The 21,911-nt window shown below is 37.0% G+C and overlaps 1 protein-coding gene across 9 annotated transcripts in view; it reads right to left on the bottom strand.

Annotated features, from left to right (window-relative positions):
* The window catches only part of unc-104 (kinesin family member unc-104), a 140,670-nt gene that overhangs the window by 35,572 nt on the left and 83,187 nt on the right, over window positions 1-21,911 (bottom strand). For 6 of the 9 annotated variants that reach the window (XM_071660708.1, XM_071660710.1, XM_071660712.1 and 3 more), the window contains 9 exons: window positions 21,473-21,598; window positions 20,014-20,147; window positions 18,706-18,867; window positions 16,214-16,364; window positions 14,306-14,508; window positions 12,718-12,832; window positions 6,743-6,915; window positions 4,118-4,305; window positions 3,197-3,376 (listed from right to left, as the gene is read on the bottom strand). In XM_071660708.1, the coding sequence (XP_071516809.1) occupies window positions 3,197-3,376; window positions 4,118-4,305; window positions 6,743-6,915; window positions 12,718-12,832; window positions 14,306-14,508; window positions 16,214-16,364; window positions 18,706-18,867; window positions 20,014-20,147; window positions 21,473-21,598 (1,432 nt within the window). The remainder of the gene's footprint in view (window positions 1-3,196; window positions 3,377-4,117; window positions 4,306-6,742; window positions 6,916-12,717; window positions 12,833-14,305; window positions 14,509-16,213; window positions 16,365-18,705; window positions 18,868-20,013; window positions 20,148-21,472; window positions 21,599-21,911) is intronic. The other 3 variants (XM_071660715.1, XM_071660716.1, XM_071660711.1) reach the window with 2 other exon arrangements.

Genomic DNA, 21,911 nt, shown 5'->3' with positions numbered 1-21,911 from the left:
GCTTTCATGAAGTTATGTGAGAGAGAGAAACAGAAGATTCATGCGCAGCACTGAAGGATCTGAAGGAAGTGCAGTATGCTTTGTGGAAAGTCTTATGAATATGTGGAGTGGAAGGAAAGCTAACAGTAGCAGTAAAATTCTTTTTATCAAGAGTAAAGTATGTGTCCAAGTAGGGAGGGAGGAGGGTGAGTGATTCCACGTGAAGATAGGTTTGCAGCAGGGGTGATTAATGTCACTATGGCTGTTTAATCTGTTTAAAGTTGGGGTGGTGAGGGGAGTAAATGCATGGGTCATGGAGAGAGGAGCAAGTCTGCAGTCTGTCAGGAGTAGGGGTAGAGAGGTAAGACAGTTACAGTTTACAGATAAGACAGAAATGGTGGAAGATTTGGAGGAGAAACTGCAAAAGCTGGTTTCTGAGCTTGGAAGCATGTGTGAAAGAGAAATTGGAGTAAATGTAAACAAAAAGAATATTAGGCTTATTAGTGGAGAAAGACACATTAATTGGAATGAAAGTTTGAATGCAGAAAACTTGGAGGTGGAGTGTTTTGGATACCTTAGTGTACACTGCAGTTAATGGAAACATGGAAGCTGAAGTGACCCATATGGCACGTGAAAGGACAAAGGTCCTACATGCAGTGATAAGAGTTTAAAGAGAGGTAACTGTCTGTTCAGGCAAGATGGGTTTGTTTAATAGTACAGTAGTCCTGATGTTGTTGTTCAGATGAGTGCCATGGGCCCTAGATTAAAAAAAAAAAAAAAAGTGTGGAACAGGGTGGATGTGGTGGGAGTGAAATGTTTGACAGTATGTAGTGTGAGAAGGGATGATTGAGTAAAAGATGATAGGGCAGGAGAGAAGTGTAGTACTAATAAGCATGTGTATGAAAAAGCTGCTGAGGAGGGTGTGGTGAAATGGTTTAGATATAAGGAGAGGATGAGTGACGAAAGAATGAATATGAGGGCACAATAGTTAGAAGTGGAGGGAAAAAGGAAAAGGGGGAACTGAAGAGTTCAAGTGATGGACAGAGTGAAAGATACTTCAAAATGATCAGGGGAAGAACATGCAGGAGGGTGTGAGGCATGCATGGGATAGAGCAAAATGGAGCTGTGTGGTACACAGGGGAAACGAATGAAAGGTCTGTGATGCCTGGTTGCAGACACGGAGCTCTGGTTTCAATACAATATACATGAACTAAAGAGTGGAGCCTCAGAGGAAAAAATCCTCACATTACTACTTCCTTTATTCCTCTTTTCAGAAAGTGCTTTCAGAAAGGATTTCCAACCCCTAGCTCCTAACCCTCAAAGCTGCCTTTCATTAGACAAAGGAGATAGGTCAGTACTATTCTTTCTCCTCGTCCCCATGATATATAAGACTAAAATGGTTTTTTTAATTTTTTTGGTAAACCCCAGTCTTGGAAACCCTTAACTTTTCAAGGTTTGACTCTTTAAGGATTAATGCACTTCTACAGTAGTCTCAAAATAAGAGAAATAAAAATCTTCTAGTCTTGTTTAATTACCAATAAATAAGAATAGTAATGAAAACTTGATAAACAAGATCCTCATAAACATTTCAAAATCAGTGAATATTTACTTCACACTAGTTTAAAAGCGTAAAAAAAATCCTGAAAGCTTGGTATATTTTGCTTGTAATAAGAGAATACAATGATAAATAAAACATTACGAATAATATGAAGGATGGAATGAAAAAGCTTTAGAGTGCTTGGGGCATGAAAGGCATGCATGTCATAGACTGATTTAGAGTGATGTGTTACATACAGGGAATGACAAGCTGTCAATGGACTGAACCAAGGCATACAAAACAGCCTGGGGAAATGACAGAAAGGTCATGAAGCCTGAATGTGGATAGGGGGCTGAAATGTCTGTATATTACACGACAGCTAAAGAATGGATGAGAGTCGGTGAGGCTTTTTCTTTGTTCTCGACATTACCTCAAAGGAGGGAAACAGCAAACAAGAATGAAAGGAAAAACAATAAGATGCTAAAAAACATTACTGAAAAAAAATCACTTGTAGGTATGGTCTTCAATGTATGAAATGGTACAGTACTTGTATTATGCAACATGGAAGATACATCAATGAGTGCTATGTGCTAGCCCTGCCTCAAGCATATTCTAGTCTCAAGTACTCGTAGACAAGCAGCACAAATGCCATACTCAGTTGATCCTTCGATGTTATTGTGGATGATGATGCATTTCTGTCACATTTTATCCAGTCTGTCTAAAAGTCCAATCCTTTCTTTTATAGTGATATGCACATTTTTCCTGGTTGCCTTCTTTGCAATGTGCTTATGAATGGTTGAAGAAAAACATGTTACAACACATAAAGGCCAAGTTAACAAAAACAAATATACAGGACTGATAGAAAAAGAACTTTTTTTTAATGCACTGTGCTCCAACAATGACATCTTAAAACATATGAAAAGTTCATGAAACTTCAAACGATGTAAGCACGGAAAAGATACAAGAGATCAACACACAACTAAAAGAGGTATGACTGGGATGAGAAAGACAATGAGAGGACTGATGGGCCAATCAAAATGCCAGCTTATGATTGTCAACCATGATGAACTCTATCTTTTGGTGAAGAAGTGGCACAGAAACACTGACTCAGACAAATATCCATTACCACAAGATAGAATCTCTCTATTTTCTCTCTCCAGTAAACCAGAGACCAAGTCTTCAAAATGTCCAGGTTTGAGAGGTATCATTGTAATCTGCATAGAAATGAGTAGAAAATAGATAGAAGCAAGATTAAGATTATTAAGATAACAAATAATCCATCAGGTTAATTCAATTTATCCATAAGAACTAAAAATGATAGCAACAAAATGTTCATAAAAAGAGTACTACAGTATTGTATTGCATGAACAATGTATATAAAACAAAGAAGACAAGATCATAAAAGCAGAGCTGCACAAGGCACAAGGAAACTTGGCACAGCATCTTCAGGAATATTATCACAAAGTGGCATTTAATGTGCAATTTACTATGTTTCCTAGCAAAGCACCAGCACAAAAAATATCATAGCGGCCATTCCATATTCTGTCCCTTCTGGTGCCCATTCATGCAATCTACTATTCTGTAAACCTTGCCTATGGCAGTGAACATATACATCCATGATCATACATCTGAGCATGATGCATAAAGTCTTGGGACCTGGGTTTCAGGATCAACACTAACATGCGGGAGTTGAGGAGCCTGGTAGGCAGCAGCTGGGACAAGGAGAGCTTGGCCTGGTTACACGCTGGTATGCAGGTTTGCACATCCTCATCTCCTTGGTGCTCCGTAGGTGGAGAGGGCAACGGAGAGCACGGGCTCACATCAGAGTTGTAGATCTGACGCATCAACTCCAAACGATGTCTACAATGCATGGCAACAAAGCACAGTTTAGTTTTGGACTGGATGGATGTCAAACTCAAACTGTGTAAGGCATCCTGATTAAGAGATTTCAGTCCATATTCTATTTAGTACTGCCAGAATTGTAGACAAAGTTTGGGACTGAGATATCATTGACCATTATGAGGAAGTTCTGACTTACCGTTTACTGTGCATGCTCTCTGTTCTATCACAACTACAGCTATTGAAAATTAGTAATTTACTTACCAAATTAATACAAAGATTAGTCAGATATACACTCCAACAAACAATACATTGAACAAACTTTGTCTACAATGCTTGGGGATTTGAAATGATTTAGTTGCTATTCAGCATGAGACATGCTAAATGACGATCATCTTTTACCGAGTCAGTGAAATAACTTATGACTTAGCAATAATAATAAGGTAACGGAGACATTATTAGGAGTACAAAGCTTTAAATGATAAACTACAAATAAACAGGACTGCAGGAAATCTGGGTGTTAAAACTTACACTGATATGCAGCACTGGTGTTAGAAGGCCAACCAACTCATTTCAGTAGAACACAGCAGACCAACAATTGACTGAGAAACAAACCTGGACAAAAGCAACATACAACTGGGAAACAAATAAAAACAACAGAGACATACCAAGAAAAAAAAAGGCAAATTAAAAACAATATCAAAAGGGTAAGAAAAAAAAGGAGGAAGATAAATGCTAAGTACTCAAGAGATGTAAACACACCTTAATTTTTCTAAAGTCCAATAATGTGTGGCACCATTCTTTGTGTCCTGAACTTCAACTGCAACAATGGTACGAGGAACAGGACGGTCATCTTCATCTTCTTCTTCCTCTTCTTCCATTAGCGGTAAAAAATCCGGAGGCAAGGGTGAATATAATGTGTCGGTCAACAGTGTGAACTGGAACTGAACCTGGAAAAAACACATGAACAGAAAATAATTTAATAAGAGTGAGGTTGAGAGAGCTGAAAAGGGTATGCTGAAATGGTTTGGACATATAGAGAAATGAACAAAGGGAGGTTGACAAATATATGTGTCAGAAACAGAGGGGAAAAGGACAAAGGAAAGACCTTTCTAGAGATGGAGGGATGAAATGAAAAAGATTTTTGAGTGCTCAGGGTCTAAACATGGAGATGGAAGAAAGACGTGCACAGGAAAGAGTGATATGGAGTGATGTGGTATGCAAGAGGCAACATGCTGTCAATGGGCATGTAAAGGAGCCGGGGTATATCATAGAAAAGTCTGTAGGGCCTGGTTGTGAATAGGGGGCCATGGTTTCGGTGCAATACACATAACAGCTAGGGAATGGATGTGAATGAATGAGGCCTTGTCTTCATCTGTTCCTGGCACTATCTCACTAAAGCAGGACTTGGCAAATAAGTATGAAAAAATATTCTATCAAATTCAAATAATAACTTTATGAAAGATCATACATACACCATCTCATAGCAGGTGGGGCTCTGTGAGTGAGTTAACCTCTTAAACTGTTATTCATCTCATATTTGTAAGTCATAACACTTTTAAAATCTTTTGTTAAAGATCTTTATGTAAAACATCCAATTATTACAGAAAAAAACTCCTTCATGACTAGCTTGAAAAATAAATTCATTTAAAGATCAATGTTATGTGCCCTACATATGTGAAATATAAGTGAATAAAAACAATGTCATTTGCTCTCTGAGATAAAGTTCTCCCTTTCAACACATTCTTCAGCACTCCCAGAACGTTTACCTTCTTCCCCACCCTATGACTCACTTCGGGTTCTATGGTTCCATTTGCTGCGCACACACACATACACATTACTTATCTATTTATAATACTTAATCGCCATCTCCCGCATTAGCGAGATAGAAGGAAACAGACAAGGAATGGCCCAACCCACCCACATACACATGTATATACACTAACATATAGGTATATACATACATACATACATGTATAAACATATTTTCTTTCATACATGATTGCCAATTCCTTAATTGGCAAGGAAGTGCCAGAAAACAGACAAAGAAAGACATGTGCTTACATACACATATGCATATGCACATATATATATATATATATATATATATATATATATATATATATATATATATATATATATATATATATATATTTATCCCTGGGGATAGGGGATTAAGAATACTTCCCACGTATTCCCTGCGTGTCGTAGAAGGCGACTAAAAGGGGAGGGAGTGGGGGGCTGGAAATCCTCCCCTCTCGTTTTTTTTTTTTTTAAATTTTCCAAAAGAACAGAGGGGGCCAGGTGAGGATATTCCAAAAAAGGCCCAGTCCTCTGTTCTTAGCGCTACCTTGCTAACGCGGGAAATGGCGAATAGTTTGAAAAAAAAAATATATATATATATATGTATATTCATAGAAGCTGGTGACTGAGTTTGGTAAAGTGTGTGAAAGAAGAAAGTTAAGAGTAAATGTGAATAAGAGCAAGGTTATTAGGTACAGTAGGGTTGAGGGTCAATTCAATTGGGAGGTGAGTTTGAATGGAGAAAAACTGGAGAAAGTGAAGTGTTTTAGATATCTGGGAGTGGATCTGGTAGCGGATGGAACCATGGAAGCGGAAGTGGATCATAGGGTGGGGGAGGGGGCGAAAATTCTGGGAGCCTTGAAGAATGTGTGGAAGTCGAGAACATTATCTCGGAAAGCAAAAATGGGTATGTTTGAAGGAATAGTGGTTCCAACAATGTTGTATGGTTGCGAGGCGTGGACTATGGATAGAGTTGTGCGCAGGAGGATGGATGTGCTGGAAATGAGATGTTTGAGGACAATGTGTGGTGTGAGGTGGTTTGATCGAGTAAGTAATGTAAGGGTAAGAGAGATGTGTGGAAATAAAAAGAGCGTGGTTGAGAGAGCAGAAGAGGGTGTTTTGAAATAGTTTGGTCACATGGAGAGAATGAGTGAGGAAAGATTGACCAAGAGGATATATGTGTCAGAGGTGGAGGGAACGAGGAGAAGAGGGAGACCAAATTGGAGGTGGAAAGATGGAGTGAAAAAGATTTTGTGTGATCGGGGCCTGAACATGCAGGAGGGTGAAAGGAGGGCAAGGAATAGAGTGAATTGGAGCGATGTGGTATACCGGGGTTGACGTGCTGTCAGTGGATTGAATCAAGGCATGTGTATGGGGGTGGGTTGGGCCATTTCTTTCGTCTGTTTCCTTGCGCTACCTCGCAAACGCGGGAGGCAGCGACAAAGCAAAAAAAATAAAGAAAAAAAATATTCATAGTAAGTTTTGATGTAGGCAAATTAAGTACATAGATATAGAATGAAAAAAGACAACTAAATTTTGAAAAACATTAATAACTGGACATACTGATCTATAACAACCGCTTACCTTCTTTTTCAGCTCAACAGAAATAGCATTGGCTTCTTTAAGGAAGATGGCATTTCCCCACAGATCGTCACGAAGTGAGGTGAACTGATGGTACTTCCACTTGCGGAATGCCCAAGATGCCAAGGCATACTCCCGTTCCGTCCAGTTGCACTCTGCGTCAAACAAGGGGTTTACTGAAACACCAACACAAAGTATTAGCTAAGCCTGCCAGCTGTCTTCCATTGGGACCACGGAGCAACCATCAAGAGCGAAGTAAACCAAGATACAAGTGTTTTTAAGCAAAATAAAATAACAGACAAAATTATGTACTTTCACATTTACTGATGGAACCATGGAATAAAATCATATATCTGTCTTCTTTTTAACTAGATAAGAGCCATTTGTATGCCAAATGGTTATTGGTATACATCATCAGCACAGAAACTACAAAGTAATAATATCTATAAGGGACAAAATAAAATACCATCATCCTTCAGTATTCAAAAATTGGGGATTACAAAACTAATTAATCCTGGCAAATGGCATGAAAAGAGATTTTCTCAAAAACTAAACCTGTGTGACTTCTAATTAACATGAGATAATTAGATGAAATTTCATTCACATATTACTTAGGTCATTCTGCAACTCAATATGCCAATAACCAATTCAGATGTAAAAAACAGAGCTTTCTTACTTATATATAAAGCTCAATAATACATACAGCTTCCTGGCATCATTACTATAATACGAATCGGAAGAACCATGAAAATATACTTATTAATCATCCTGGATGCCTTTCTTACCATAAGTAAAGTGAAATGAGGATAAATGGGATATGCAAAATACTGAGGGGTTCATTAGCCATGACATTAAAGGGATTCCATTAACCATTACACAATCATGATAAGAGTCCATTAGCCATGACACTATCAAAAGCCACAGGATTTTGTCTGCTTTCTAAGTCAACACGACTAAAATTCCTTGAAGCACGAAGGTTTCATGCAGGATTCATTCATGTAATCTTCATCAAACTAAAAACTGTAACTGGAAGCAAGCTAACACTGGTTGTCAGAATATAATGTCATGATAAAAAAAAGAGAGAAATGAAAGAAAAGCAAATTAACTCTTGTAGTACAGATTACAGAAAACTAATAATTCATGACGTGCTCTTGATAAGGTTGCTATGCTGGTCCTATTGCTCTTCTCTGTCTGACAATACTCATAATAATCTATACTTTTCACTATGGAATAACTTCCTCAATGACTAATTCAGTAAAAACAACTAACAGAACAGAATGGAAACTGAAAACTATAACTCTATATTTTCTTTATTTTCTTATAGAATACAGTGAATATAGGTGACCCAACAGATGATGCTTACTAATTTAAAACTAAGATCAAATTACAAAACAAATTTAACTACTTTTCATGAACACAATACTACTATGTCAACATGTGATAATGTTGAGCATTCTAGAGAGTGAACATTTCCTCAAGTTTTAGTAACCAATGTAATAACAAAAATGTGCTTCAACATATATTAAGAAATAATCAGGGATTTCATCTTGAAGAGTTTGTCTGTGTAAATACATATTCAAAAGAAACAGTCTGACTATACATTACATGTATGATACTGAATTAATCAATTCACTCGGAAAATAGCTAATGTCACTCTCACTTTCTGATATTTGTGAATAAGCGGAAATCAGTTTGGTTAGTCAAAAGCATGTCCTCTTATTCAGCAAAAGTTCAAGCATTTCCAAAGATGACATTGGGAGACATTTCAAATACCACTTCTGCTAGCTCTGTGATATGAGTACGTCCCTGACCTATGTGAGTATAATATGCATGGGCCCAAATGAAAGCTTCTTATTAACATGAAAAACATAAAAGGAAATTATTTCTGGATAGATAGCAAAAGTAAACATTTGAAAAGTGAACTACATTATCCTTAAAAGCCACGAACTAATTATAAATCAACATATGTAAAGGTAATAAAATACTATCGACAAAGCCGAAAAAGTAGCAGCAGTGCAACCCTATAAAAAGTATATTTTCATAATTACTACAGTACTATTTCTAATTACTGCATCCAAATATAATTCACAACAGTAAAAAACCTGAAAAAAAAGGAGGGCATAATTTCAGACTGATATTTGCTTACACTGTATACATGGTTTTGCCCATAAATGCGGATCAGTCCATGTATTGATGCAATGACATGCCCTTGCAACGAACAACACAGCATAAACACTACTGCTTTCTTTATTTTACTTTTCTAATGATGAATGTTTCAGAATATCAGTGAGCCAAAATACAAATCACTGCATCTACAGCTGTCATGCTGAGAGTACTGAAGCAACAATGCACAAGAATATAAAGACTGAATACGCACTAAGTCAGCTAATGGAAAAATGAAAAGCAGATTAGTGGTTTCCTTGCTATCTTTGTCACGAACTGGGCCTTTAGTATATCATGTTTCTAGGTTCAGTAATAACCTAACTCTTGAACCAAATCTAACACTATCATCAATGCAGAATGATACAGATGCATCATTCCCATTATTTTTTCCAAAGACTCCAGTCACAAACAAAAGTCCTCATCATGACCAGACATGGAGTAAAAGATTAAAGTAAGCTGAAGAAAAATAAAAAAAAGGAGAAAAGGGAAGAATAGTGAGTGCCTGAGAAGAAGTTTGTTTTCGACCAGTCTTTTTAAAAATGGGCAGGCTATAGATGTTGGAAAAAAAAAATAGAATAAAGAGTTCCAAAGCTAAGCAGCAATGAGAAAAAAGAGGCACCACAGCAGCTCATCATTCAGTCTGCTAATAGCTTCACAGTAATTATCTGATGCAGTGACTTGCTAAGCATTATTGTGTGGTATACCAAACTGCAAAAGCAAAAATGCAGCAAGTTCTCAAAAAAAAAAAGTAGTAAGGGGATAGCATGTGAAGTTCTGAGTCCATATTCAGGTAGTTGATGTGCTGGAGTGCATTAGACTCGATTTTGACAAGTATGTATGGTTAGAACCTCCCTTGATGTAAAACACTCCATCTCAGAATGAGTTAATCTTTTCTAAAATTGGAACTGGTCAGCTGATCCATTAACAAAGACAGAACATGACAACCAAAGAGGAAAATGGATATGAGTGAAGAGAGTAAAAGAGGGAAACTAAAATGGGAACTTGGAGATAAGACCCCGATGCTAAACCCTGTCGGAAACTTTCAAAGTATCTAGGATTACAAAACGCGTCAGCAAAGTCACAATCAACATTGTAAAGGATATCAAATAATGGTTACTAATATCACCTAAAAACCATACAGATGATCAGAGAGAAGAATGAGATTAAGCTGCTGAAGGGAGTTGAGAGATTCATTGTCTATGTACTAATGTGTAATTACCTATATGCACTGTATGGGTAGGGAGTTTTACACCCATGGGGCATCACCTCTTGACTTTCTCTACTATCACATGACTTTATAAGCTTCTGTATGCTGATCATATTCAACACATCCTTGATCAGTTCATTCCATTCACCCACTACTCTTATAAAGTGTCTAACTTAAGTGAAGATGATTGTTACTTGTCTGTTGCTATCCACTGAAAACTGTGAAAGAGATATCTCAGCAATCACTAGAAAAGGAAAATCTGTAAAGCTCATTAGCCCACTAAGGATAGGACTGAAAAACTCTATCCTTGCCATTTCTTTCTAGCCTCTCCCACCATTCTCCACCTGAAGGTGCAAGTTTTAAATCATTATATTGGGTGAGATTTCCACTCAAAATCTATCTTGACTGTATATGTTTTGGATGGTTATGTTCTGGAATCATTCAAAATGTGACAACTGTCAAACCTTGTAAAGGAGAGCTCGTTCTGAAATGGGACACAGATGGTCACATGTATTGAGAAACAAATCTACTATGGCTAGCAACTGGAAAGGGTGAGGTGAAAGAAAAAAGAAGATAGCATCTTAGGAAAAAACCCATTTTGGAATAAATTACATTTTCCTTGATTAGATGATGACTATGAACCATATCTAAGAATACAGAATGAAGGACCACTAAACGAAAGAGCTTTCCCCCAGTTCATGTCAAGGATGCATCTGTATATCTTGCTACTCAAGCAAAGCATGGTGCAAACTTGAAAAGACCAATTTCGGACCACCTCCACAGATGACTTCAAATCAACATCAAGCCTCTTTCAAGAGCTCACTGACTAATCTAGTTACCTGAATTTCAATCAATACATCAAATATCTAGTATGATCCTTAACATTCTGGTATAAACGGAGTTCAAAAGCAGTAGCTGTGGGTAAAGTCTTCAAGTGGTGAAAATGTCACTGATGTCTCTTTATGGAGTAAATAATGTTCAACTAAATTTGTGGTTTATCAACCCTAACCTACCTGACATCTTTCATCAATATGGAGTCCTGCACAGAGAAACATTGAGGGCAAATTGTGAATGTATGTTCAAGTTCAGAAAAGAGAAGCGAGAAAAAATTTTTGCATACAGTACTCCCAGAGCATGACTGCCAGTCAAGGTGCAAAAGCATGAGGTCCACATGCTGTCTGTCAAACATGAAGATGACCCAGTATCAGGCAAGCCAGTTACAAAACTTAAGTAATGTGGTAACAGTGGAGTAAAGTGGGCATCACTGACTCATTACAAATGATGTCGAGCAAAACTATCTAGGGGGGGATGTCAAGGAAGAGGTACAAAACGTTTTTTCATTTACTATAATACTACAATGCTTTTTGTAAACTACTTTCCTTGCAGAGACAGGTGATAAGCCAACACTAAGTGATTCATAAAATGTAATTAGACAACTGCAATTGGTACCTGTGTTCATAATGTGTGAAAGCACTGTGTGTGGCGATAAGGTATGAATATTTATAAATGAAAATAGAATAAATATATGCTTGGAAAAATATTAATTCATAAGATCATAAAAAATAATTCAGCATATTTCATCACTATATTCATAAGGAACTATCAGATCAAATTATATATTACTGATGTACATGCATTCAGTTGAAAATAAATCATACATTTATATCAGCTCGTACGTTTCACCATATGAACTCTACTGCTACTCCCTAGGTCAAGTCCTGAGGCTTGAGGACAAGCCATAAATGTACTCACTGCCCCATCTCATCTTCATTTGTGGATAACAAGAAGGTTAAATTTTTTCATATTCTGTATGTGATGTATAATCTTTAAACATTTAATTTCTAAAAAATATACTTAAAAATTATTGTAAAGAATTAGGAATTCTTCATAAACCAAGTGGAACTGGTGAAACATAAAATTCTCAGGTTGGCAGGGGTTTCAAGAGAAGAGAAAATCTTTTATTCATTTAAAAGGATTATCCAAAATTATAGCTGCAACACTTTTAGGGTTGATGTTCATTGTTTTGACTTTAGAAAGGCAGTTTAACCTAAATATCTGATATGAATGCATTAATGATATGAAATATGGGGTTCAAGAAATATCGAATTCTGGAAAGTGAATATGAATCTTGAGAATGGAATTCACTGTGGTACATGCTGATATCTTTACACAAGACTTTCACCTGTAAAGGTAAAAAACGTGTTTATGACTACGTAAAAGATCTTTTCTCAGTCTGATTTACTATGAGAGTAGGGGATGCCTCCTGATTTTGTGGTCCAATGTCATATCTGAAGAAAGCAAGGAAAGTGGTGTACCTTCACCTGTCTGTCCAATTCATGGGTCAAAAAATGTATTTATTTGATGTGTGTTTCATTTATGTCTGTTTTATCGATTTATGACAAATGTTACAGAAGAAACTAAAACATCAACTGAATTGAGAAAAGGAACTCTACATCACATTATATCTAAATCACAACCTACAAATGCTTACAACAGAAATTTTGAGAAACAACATTTTCTCAAGTTACACAATCACATATTCTACCAAAAAAAAAAATCCTGAAGGAAAATGCAAAAATGGGTTGAGAGTGAACATGGAGGAACCCACCAAAGATGTCTTCTTCATGAGTGAAGTCATCAGGAGTATAAGATGAGTACATAGACATCGTCATGCTCTGCTCCTCCACTTGTTTCTGCAGTGCATCAATCCTGGCCTCATAATTCTGTAAGAAAGACCGATAAATTTTGAATCTCAGTTATGGTATGTCAGGCTGGGTAGCAGGACAGCAAGCCTACCTCAAGAAGTTGGGTGTCCTAGTCATTTATGCTAGCTATTGGGTTGCAGACCCCAGCCTCTGTGATATTTCCCACAAAGTGCAAGAGGCAGGTGGCCTTGAATGAAAACAGCATGCTTGCAGTAACTTTCAACAAGAGTTGGAGATTTATATGAGTGAAAGTAATACCAAAGGAATGACTGATGCATGCAAAGGATGGAAGGTACAGACACTTTAGAAAAAAAATTTAACAGGTCAGGTTTGTGTGATACAGCACTGAAAGGTATGAAACCTTTGAGTGGGATGGAATGTGAGGTGTGAAATCAGGCCTGCAAAATGATACAGATAGCAGTACAAGAGAACAACTCAAATGGGTCATTACAGTAATGAAGACTTATACGAAAACTGAAAAGTTATCTATCATCTTAAGCTGAACCACAGTGACAGACACACGCAAGAAAGTATAGAGAAAAGCCACACAACATATTCATGGAGGGGGGATTAGCACAATGACATATTGGCTATCTAACTTTCTAACTGATCATTTGCTAAATGTCCACCAATAATATCACTATTCTATGTATATCTCACTTTGCTTCAGCCAGATTGTGATAAGCTTTGAACACATCAAGAGGTTGAATGTCATGTAGAGAAAAGACAAAAGATTTATCATTTTTTTCTATACCTGTTCACAATTTCCCACCTTAATGTGGCAGCATCAGGAACAAATGACTCAGCCTTTTATGAAAAATCATCACTTGGCTGCTTTGCTCCTTTGTAGAAAAGCACTGATACATGAGAGACAGGTTTCCAGCCCCTCCCTCCCTTTTAGTTGCCTTCTATAACATGCAGGAGATAGGTGGATGATGTTTTCTCCCATCCCCAGGGAAAATATTGCAAGAAGCATCAATGTGGCAATAGGAATTGCTTCCTCTGAGGCTTACTCAATTCATTTTAAAAGAATTATATCAATCAAGTTATGGAGGCTCCAGAACAATGAAAATGAGGTGGCCACTGGAATAAGACATGAGAAGAGCTCTATTTAAAGTGCAGGATATGAAGAAATATGCTGCATGAAGAAAGAGAAGTACTGAAAAACAGAAACTTAAATAATTTCCAGCCATATGTGCAAGAATTTAAATATTATGAACAGACAGTATACATTTTGTTTGCACCAAAGTATATCAATTAAAGGAAAATGACATCTATAAAGATTCTACATCACTGTTTCCTGTTGGAAAGATATCTGAGGTAGTAAATCACATTTCTAAAATTGTACTCATTTTCACTTTTGTTTAATGTTTACACTGGTGAGAAACACCAAGTGTGGCCATCTCTAATAATTAAAGCTAACATATAAATATGTCATTAATGTATTTGTTCATATTTTTTTCTACTTTACAAATATTATGAATTAATCACCTTTCTCTCTTTATCAAATTCTTTCTGAGCCTCTTCTTTCTCTCGCTGGAACTGTTCTTCTAAAGCCACCAGCCTCTTCTGCATTTCTTCTTTTAAATCAATCCCTTGCTTCTCTAAAAGCTCAATTTGAGCAAACTGCCAATCTGCTGGTTCTCCTGAACCTGGAGTTTCTGCTGGTGATTTTGTTTCACGACGTTCTCGAGCTGTAAAAGTTAGACATCATTTGTAGTATTAAATAATTATTCCGTGTAATGAACGTGTAATTCACTATTAACCAACACTAATGCAAAGCAACCCATATGAGTGCATGCAAAAGTCTGAGGTAACTACAGTACATTTGAAGTACAGGATATAGAGAAAATGCTGCGAGTTGTGGTTCTAAATGAAAATGATTATGTGTTAGCATGAAGGTTTCTTAGAAATCTTCAAATTATAAGAACAAAAATTAACTTTCTTAACCACATGCTCAGACCAATTAAGAATGAATTTGATTGGACTGTTTATGGAAAAAAAAGATCTACAGCGATCAAGGCCTGAACACGCAGGAGGGTGAAAGGCGAACCCAGAGTAGAGTGAATTAAAATGATGTGGTATACCGGGGTAAATGTGCTGTCAATAGACGAATCAGGGCACATGAAATGTCCAGAGTAAACTAAGTCTGTGGGGCCTGGATTTCTGTGCATCACACATGACAGCTCATGTACTGATGTGAGCAGATGTGGCCTTTCTTGATCTGTTTCCTGACGGCACCTTGCTGATGCAGGGGGTGGCAATGTTGTTTCCTGTGGGGCGGGGTGGTGCCAGAATGGATGAAGGCAAGCAAGTGTAAATATGTACTTGTTTATATATGTATATGTATGTGTGTGTATATGTATATGTATGTATGCATAAGTACATACAAGTATAATAATAGATTTATAAATAGGGTGAGAGACATGCAAGGAATAGAGTGAATTGGAACAATGTGGTATACCGGGGTCGATGTGCTGTCAATGGATTGAACCAGGGCATTTGAAACATCTGGGGTAAACCATTGAAAGTTTTGTGGGGCCTGGATGTGGAAAAGTAGCTGTGGTTTCGGTGTATTATACATGACAGCTAGAGAATGAGTGTGAACAAATGTGGCCTTTGTTGTCTTTTCCTAGAGCTACCTCGCATGCATGTGGGGGGGAGGGGGTTGTCATTTCATGTGTGGCGGGGTGGTGACAGGAATGAATAAAGGTGGCAAGTATGAATTATGTACATGTGTAAATATGTATATGTGTGTGTATGTATACATATGTATACGTTGAAATGTATAGGTATGCATATATGTATACATATGTATATGTTGAAATGTATAGTTATGCATGTATGCGTGTCTGGACGTGTATGTATATACATGTGTATGTGGGTGGGTTTGGGCCATTCTTTTGTCCGTTTCCTTGTGCTACCTCTCTAACGCAGGAGACAGCGACAAAGTATAATAAAAAAAAAATAAGAATAAAAAATAAATATATAAATTCTAAAATTTGCAGAGAGTGTGAGTACAAGTTCAACAGTATGAGATAGGTGTTACCACAGCATACGTATCAAAAGGAAGCACAAATCATTTTAAGTGATTAAGAAAATGAATATAAAACAAAACTAAATAGGATATAGTATGGACATGGAAAGCATAACAAAAAAGTGTATCTGACTGTGGTAAGTGCAAAGAGAGAATAAGGTTATCCATAGTTAAAGTGGATGGTTAGAACAAGTGTGTGTACGAAAAAGAAGGAAGCACTATGGCAGAAGAAATATATGGAAAATGCAAATACCATGAAGTTTAGAAGAATTCTGCATGGGCCACCCAGCTATAGTATCAAATAACACAGAACACAAAAAACAATCATATCACTGTGACAACACACAAATGAAATCCTGTACCTTGTTCTGGATGATTGAATCGGAATACATGATTCTTGCCAAGAATGACACGAGAACCTGTTTTTAGAACAGATGGTTCCTCTACTTCACGACCATTAACATAACACAAAGCCTTGGGTTTAGGATGAATCATCACAACTCCTTCATGGTTCTGAAAAGAAGAGATATTTCTTGATTAAGAAACAGGTGATACTACTTCATCTGCATCATCAGATAATCAAAACAAAAAGAGAACAGGAATGAATCTTTGATATTCAGTTGGTACATACACTGTGCCTTAACCCCAAATCATGTCGATGGTTACATCCCACCCAAGCAACATACAAAATGGTACTTTCCAGGCCTTCTAAGCCCTTTTAGAGATACCCAATTTAAACAAGATTCTTCATTAATAAACATATTTTCATTCCAATTTCGAAACCTCTCTCATACATCCTGTACTGTATTCTGTATCTTTTCACTTACCCTAAAACTAGTGCTGCAGCATGAGGCAATTTCTACTGTGTCTAGAAATAATATAATTTCAAGTCTTAAATACCTAAGGCTTATCATATGAAAAGACACCAAAAACATTCACAAACTGTTTAATTATACAACCTAAAAGATTGGTTATCCTTTCTTCCAATGGCTTGCCACTCAGAACTCAATCATGAGCTGAGCTAACCTGAATTCTTCATTCAGAATAAACACTGCATCCATCAACTAGTCGTTAATGCCCCTAAATAACAGCTAATCTTCCTGTAAACAGCAATGCAGCCTCCTCTTCGGCAAAAGCCTAATATGGGAGCAGAAACACTGAATAACTTTGGGTGAGCTGGCAAACTTACAACTGTGAACTATATCATTATCATTGTCATATATAACCCTAGGACCCCTTTTATGAGGCTTCAGCAGCTTCAAGGCTGAGCAACAATCAGAAGGGAGGGAATGATAGACTCCTTTGGAAAGAGACGCTTCCTGGTGAGACAATATTCTTTCATCAACTGATGATGATACAGCCTTGCCATGGAACATTCAGTAGGCAGAATCTGGCATTCAAGGAAACATTTACTGTATTTAACAATTAACTTAGGATACAATTGCCTTTGAATCAGATCAAGATCAGTTATTCACAGCTTAAGAGGCACTGGCCATTGATAAATATCACTTCCCAAGGATCTAAATCCCTGCATTAACCAGAAGGCCCATTACGACTGACATGAACTTCACTGCAGTCAATGGTTAATAGGACACAATACTGTCCAAGCTAGACATATGAAAGCCTCTAGGTGCAACACATATACTCTGCAATTAAAACAACAGGAAGTCATAATTTCTGAATGGCATGTATGAGGTCATTCAACCCATGTCCTGAAAGTAAGAGCTTACTTTTGCCACCTGTTTACTGCACAGGATGTCATTATCAATGGTAACAATTTATGAAGCTGAAGTTGTAGACAACAATCCCCTTGGAAAGTTCTACCATCCAGACACTTAAGTGTTGAAGTGATGTCTGGAATCATCCTACAATCTCCATGTTAGAATGACGGATTTATTTTTTGTTAAAGTGAAGTTATTGGGATAAACTTCATACCTTCCTTCAAACATCATAAATATGTCTTTTCTTTTCTTACATAATGTCTTTACACTCATGTCATCACTCTTTTTTTCCTGTTTTCCCACCTTGCTTTTCATTAAAAGCCTGAATTATATGAGAACTTCTGTCTAACTGAAGCCTTAGATATCAGGCAAAGATCTCACAAGGGTACAAATCTTACGTATAGCACATATGCCCTAGAGCCATAACATTTTCAAATCTCACTGCAACTCATCATGAATTGTAGATGTTTATTCATCACCTCTTTAGTAACCAGTCAACAAACTTGTATCATCTTCATTGAGCATTTCAGCAAATTGACTGGACTGTTAGAACTCAGCATGACAAATAAAAGATTAAACTGGAATGAACAGCTATTTTCTTAAGCTTGCAATTTCTATCAAAGAATGGAAGAAAGTTTCTAAACAAGGATCATATGTGAAATTCCTCTTCCTCAAAAAGGAATGCAGCAAATATGGAATTGACTGAATAAACTCTTTTTTTTTCTTCTAATAGCCCAAGGCTTTACATATTGCATTTCTTTCAGAGTCTGCCCAAAAAAGGAAGGAAAGAAACAATTCTCTTTCGTGCAAATGCACTGAAAATGCAAAACTTTCCAATACCTGGAGCAATTTCAAAGGTATGAAATAAGGCTGTCATACTTTACTACTCAATAATGCATCCTTAAGAAAGCTGCCTCAAGGCTCCTACGGCCCAAGGCTGCACTACTTCCAGTAGCAGGGAAATGCAGATTCCTTTGGAGTGAGAAGTTCTTTTATGAAACTGTACTCCCAGTGATGTAGGCTTGCCAAAGGTGACTTTTCATTCATGGTGTAACTTCAAGCAAGCAGTGCCCAGTAACTCTGGTTAAGTCTCATTAACTATGATTTAATCAATACATAACTAAGGTGCTTACCTCAAACTGACAGTGTTCTGGCATAATGTGAGAGCCACACAACTGAATGTCCTGAGGAATGTTTGATTCTGCAGAGCCAACTTTCGTAAACCCATCTTTGATGTAATACAGCAGACATTCTGACATTGAGGGATCTTCATTAAGATTCACAAGATGAGGAGTCTGCAAGAGAAACTCAGTAAATCAGGAATGTAATACAAAAAAGCAAAATAGTCTAAACTACTTCATTTTTTCATACATACTCGCCATTTCCCACATTAGCGAGGTAGTTTCAAGAACAGATGACTGAGCCTTAGAGGGAATAATCCTCACTTGGCCCTGTTCTCTGTCCTTTTTTCAGAAAAGTAAATCCAGGAGGGGAGGATTTCCAGACCCCTGCTCCCATCCCTTTTAATTGCCTTCTACAACATCAAAGGAATATGTTGGAAGTATTCTTTCTCCCCTATCTCCAGGGATGAAACTACTTCTTACAACAAATATTATACAGACTCTCTTAGACACTATTTCTTCACTCGTCCTCTACATATACCCACACTATTTCAGCATACCTCAGACAGCTCTCTCAATCAGACTGCACTCGCTAACTCCTCTCTCTAACACCATCAATCCACAAATGATCAACCTATCTCAAACCACATGTAGTCCTCAGGCCTTTCATATCCAGTACATCCACCCTTTTCCCTTCTTTAGCAATTAAGGCCTGACTCATCCATACAAGATTGTACCTTCAAAAATAATCACCTTTGCACAAACACACAGTTACCATTCATTCCACAGTCTCTATTATGCACCCAGACATTAGCCCCCTCTTTAATCTCCGACACCACCAACTTCTATGGTTCCATCAGTTGTCACATCTACTTTCAGGTATCAAGAGCACTCCACTATACTTCACTGATATTATCATCTATTGCACATTTGGAGAAACAAATAAAGAAGCAAATCTTTTTACCAAGAATGGACTGCTCAGCATCATGACCAAGCCATTAGCAAGTGATACCTGTTGATGACTCTGACAGCCCATTAATACTCTCTCCTAATGCCAATGCCGGGGGGGGGGGGGGGTGTTAGTGGTTATTCCTCAGTCCCCTGTCCCTAACCACCTATTTTCCACTAACTTATCTTGCAATTTGCAAGATTTCCAAAGGACATAAACCTCGTAAATAGCAAAGGAAACCTGTACATATGTAAACAGACTGATGGACAAATGAGTCCAAAACATACTCAAACACACTCTGAGTCCAGATAAACTTCCTGATTATGGATACCTACTGACAATTGACTGAATACTTAACTAGTAAGGCCCACCTTTTTTGGAGAGAAAATGCCAAGCGTGTTTCCATCTTCTTTTAACGCTACTCCCATTTCAGCAAAAACAGCCTCACGCTGTAGACGTATACTTTCAGTACGTTTCAACTTCTCCTCCCAAGTCTCATTCAATTCTGTCAATATGCCAAAATATCAATGATGAAATCACTAATCAATAACTTATCAATTTTATGCACTCTTACTGAGTTTTATGTTTACAAATGAACCAAACAAACACTTGAGAAAAAACAAATTTTGTAAATACATACACAAAAATGTGAAAACTTCAAAATTAATCAAAATATAACATGAACGGTATTTCACCTCTGTGACAAGGATCATTTAAGATAACAGCATTAGTGTTTTCATTCCTAAGCTTATGCTTATCCACTTACATGTAAACATATTCATATCAAGTGTTTAGAAAAGCATTTACATCATGTTTTCTAATGTAAGGTTAGGGACAAAATACTTAAATATCATTTATGATGTCTGGGCTATTGTTACTAACTTAAAAGGGAATTTCACTTCTTGAGTATCTAGTGTCAAATATCTATCTACACATATCTACATATTTACAAAAGGAGAATCAAGTGCATATAAGAATGTCTCTTTTATCAAAATCAATTTTGCCAAACCATGTTGGCTATCAGAGCAGAAACAGCATCTCCATGGGTAAAATTGCTATCCTGCTACCACAAGTAAGATATTGGTGATTAAAAGTCAATGTCTTTGCCCTTATGGATATGATCTATAGCACCTTAATTACAACTTTCATAACTGTGTTAAGAAAGCTGTTTACACAAACTAACTTATTCATCTTACAGAGATAAAGTTACAGTATGACCGAACAGAAGTATTCACTGTTATCCCAAGATTTAGCACTCTTCATCAAAGCATTCATTTAAAATTACAATTATCTGCTTTCACCTGTGCTAATGGATACAAGCTCCAAGGAAAGCATTTTACTTCAACTACGGTAAAGTACTGCAGATGTCCTTGCATAAGACAGTTAACAGTGGATACGGATTGACTTACCAACAAGAGGAGCTCAGAGCATCACTATATATACATTGAAAAACGGGCTTGGTATATGCTTTGCTTCAACTCCATGACTGATATCATCTATTGTTCCATAATTTAGTATTTGGAGATTTTTTGTCCTCTCCATCTTTGATTAATAAACTTAAAAGGACCCAGTGGTCTGCAGCCATTTGAAATTCCTGTATATTCTCCTGCATTCCACAACAAAAATATCTTTCTGTTATATTTCCTCCTTCACTCTGCCCCTCTTTTTTACCTCTTACCTTCAACATTTATTTTCTACTTCTCAACCTTAAGTACTTGTCATCATAAAGGTGAGAGAGAATCTTTATGGGAATTCTGATAAAAATCAATTTGAGGTCCATTCCGAAGAATTTCAATGATTTTACTTCTAAGCTCTAATCAACTTACTAACCTGCAATAAGTTTTTCATTGGCTTGGAGCTGATCTGCAGCAACCTCTGCGACCGAGGAAACAGGTGAGGTAATTTGTGGGGTTTCCTTGTCATTGTTGCTATTCATTACTTTTGTTATCTCTTGGCCTGAAAGGTACGATTTTGAAAATCACTTATACGAATACATTTTCACATTCAACAAATCTGTTTATGGGTTAGATGTTAATGTCATACTTGCCCATCAGTTTTGCAAAATATCTATGTGAATATTGCATTACTACAAATTCAGCAAAGTAATCCAAATCTTTGTTTATCATCAATCTAGTATCATTACAGCTGTGTTAACTGGAAAATTATGGATACATTCACTGCTTATCTTCATGGAGAAAGGGCATACTTTCAATTCACATGAAAACTACTGATATACAAGATCACCAGTCACACACAATTAACATTCCTC

The sequence above is a fragment of the Panulirus ornatus genome, chromosome 72 (genome assembly GCF_036320965.1).
Source record: "Panulirus ornatus isolate Po-2019 chromosome 72, ASM3632096v1, whole genome shotgun sequence".
NCBI classification, from domain to species: domain Eukaryota; kingdom Metazoa; phylum Arthropoda; class Malacostraca; order Decapoda; family Palinuridae; genus Panulirus; species Panulirus ornatus.
Note: the sequence above shows the minus strand (reverse complement) of the source record. Positions and strands in the feature narration are given on the sequence as shown.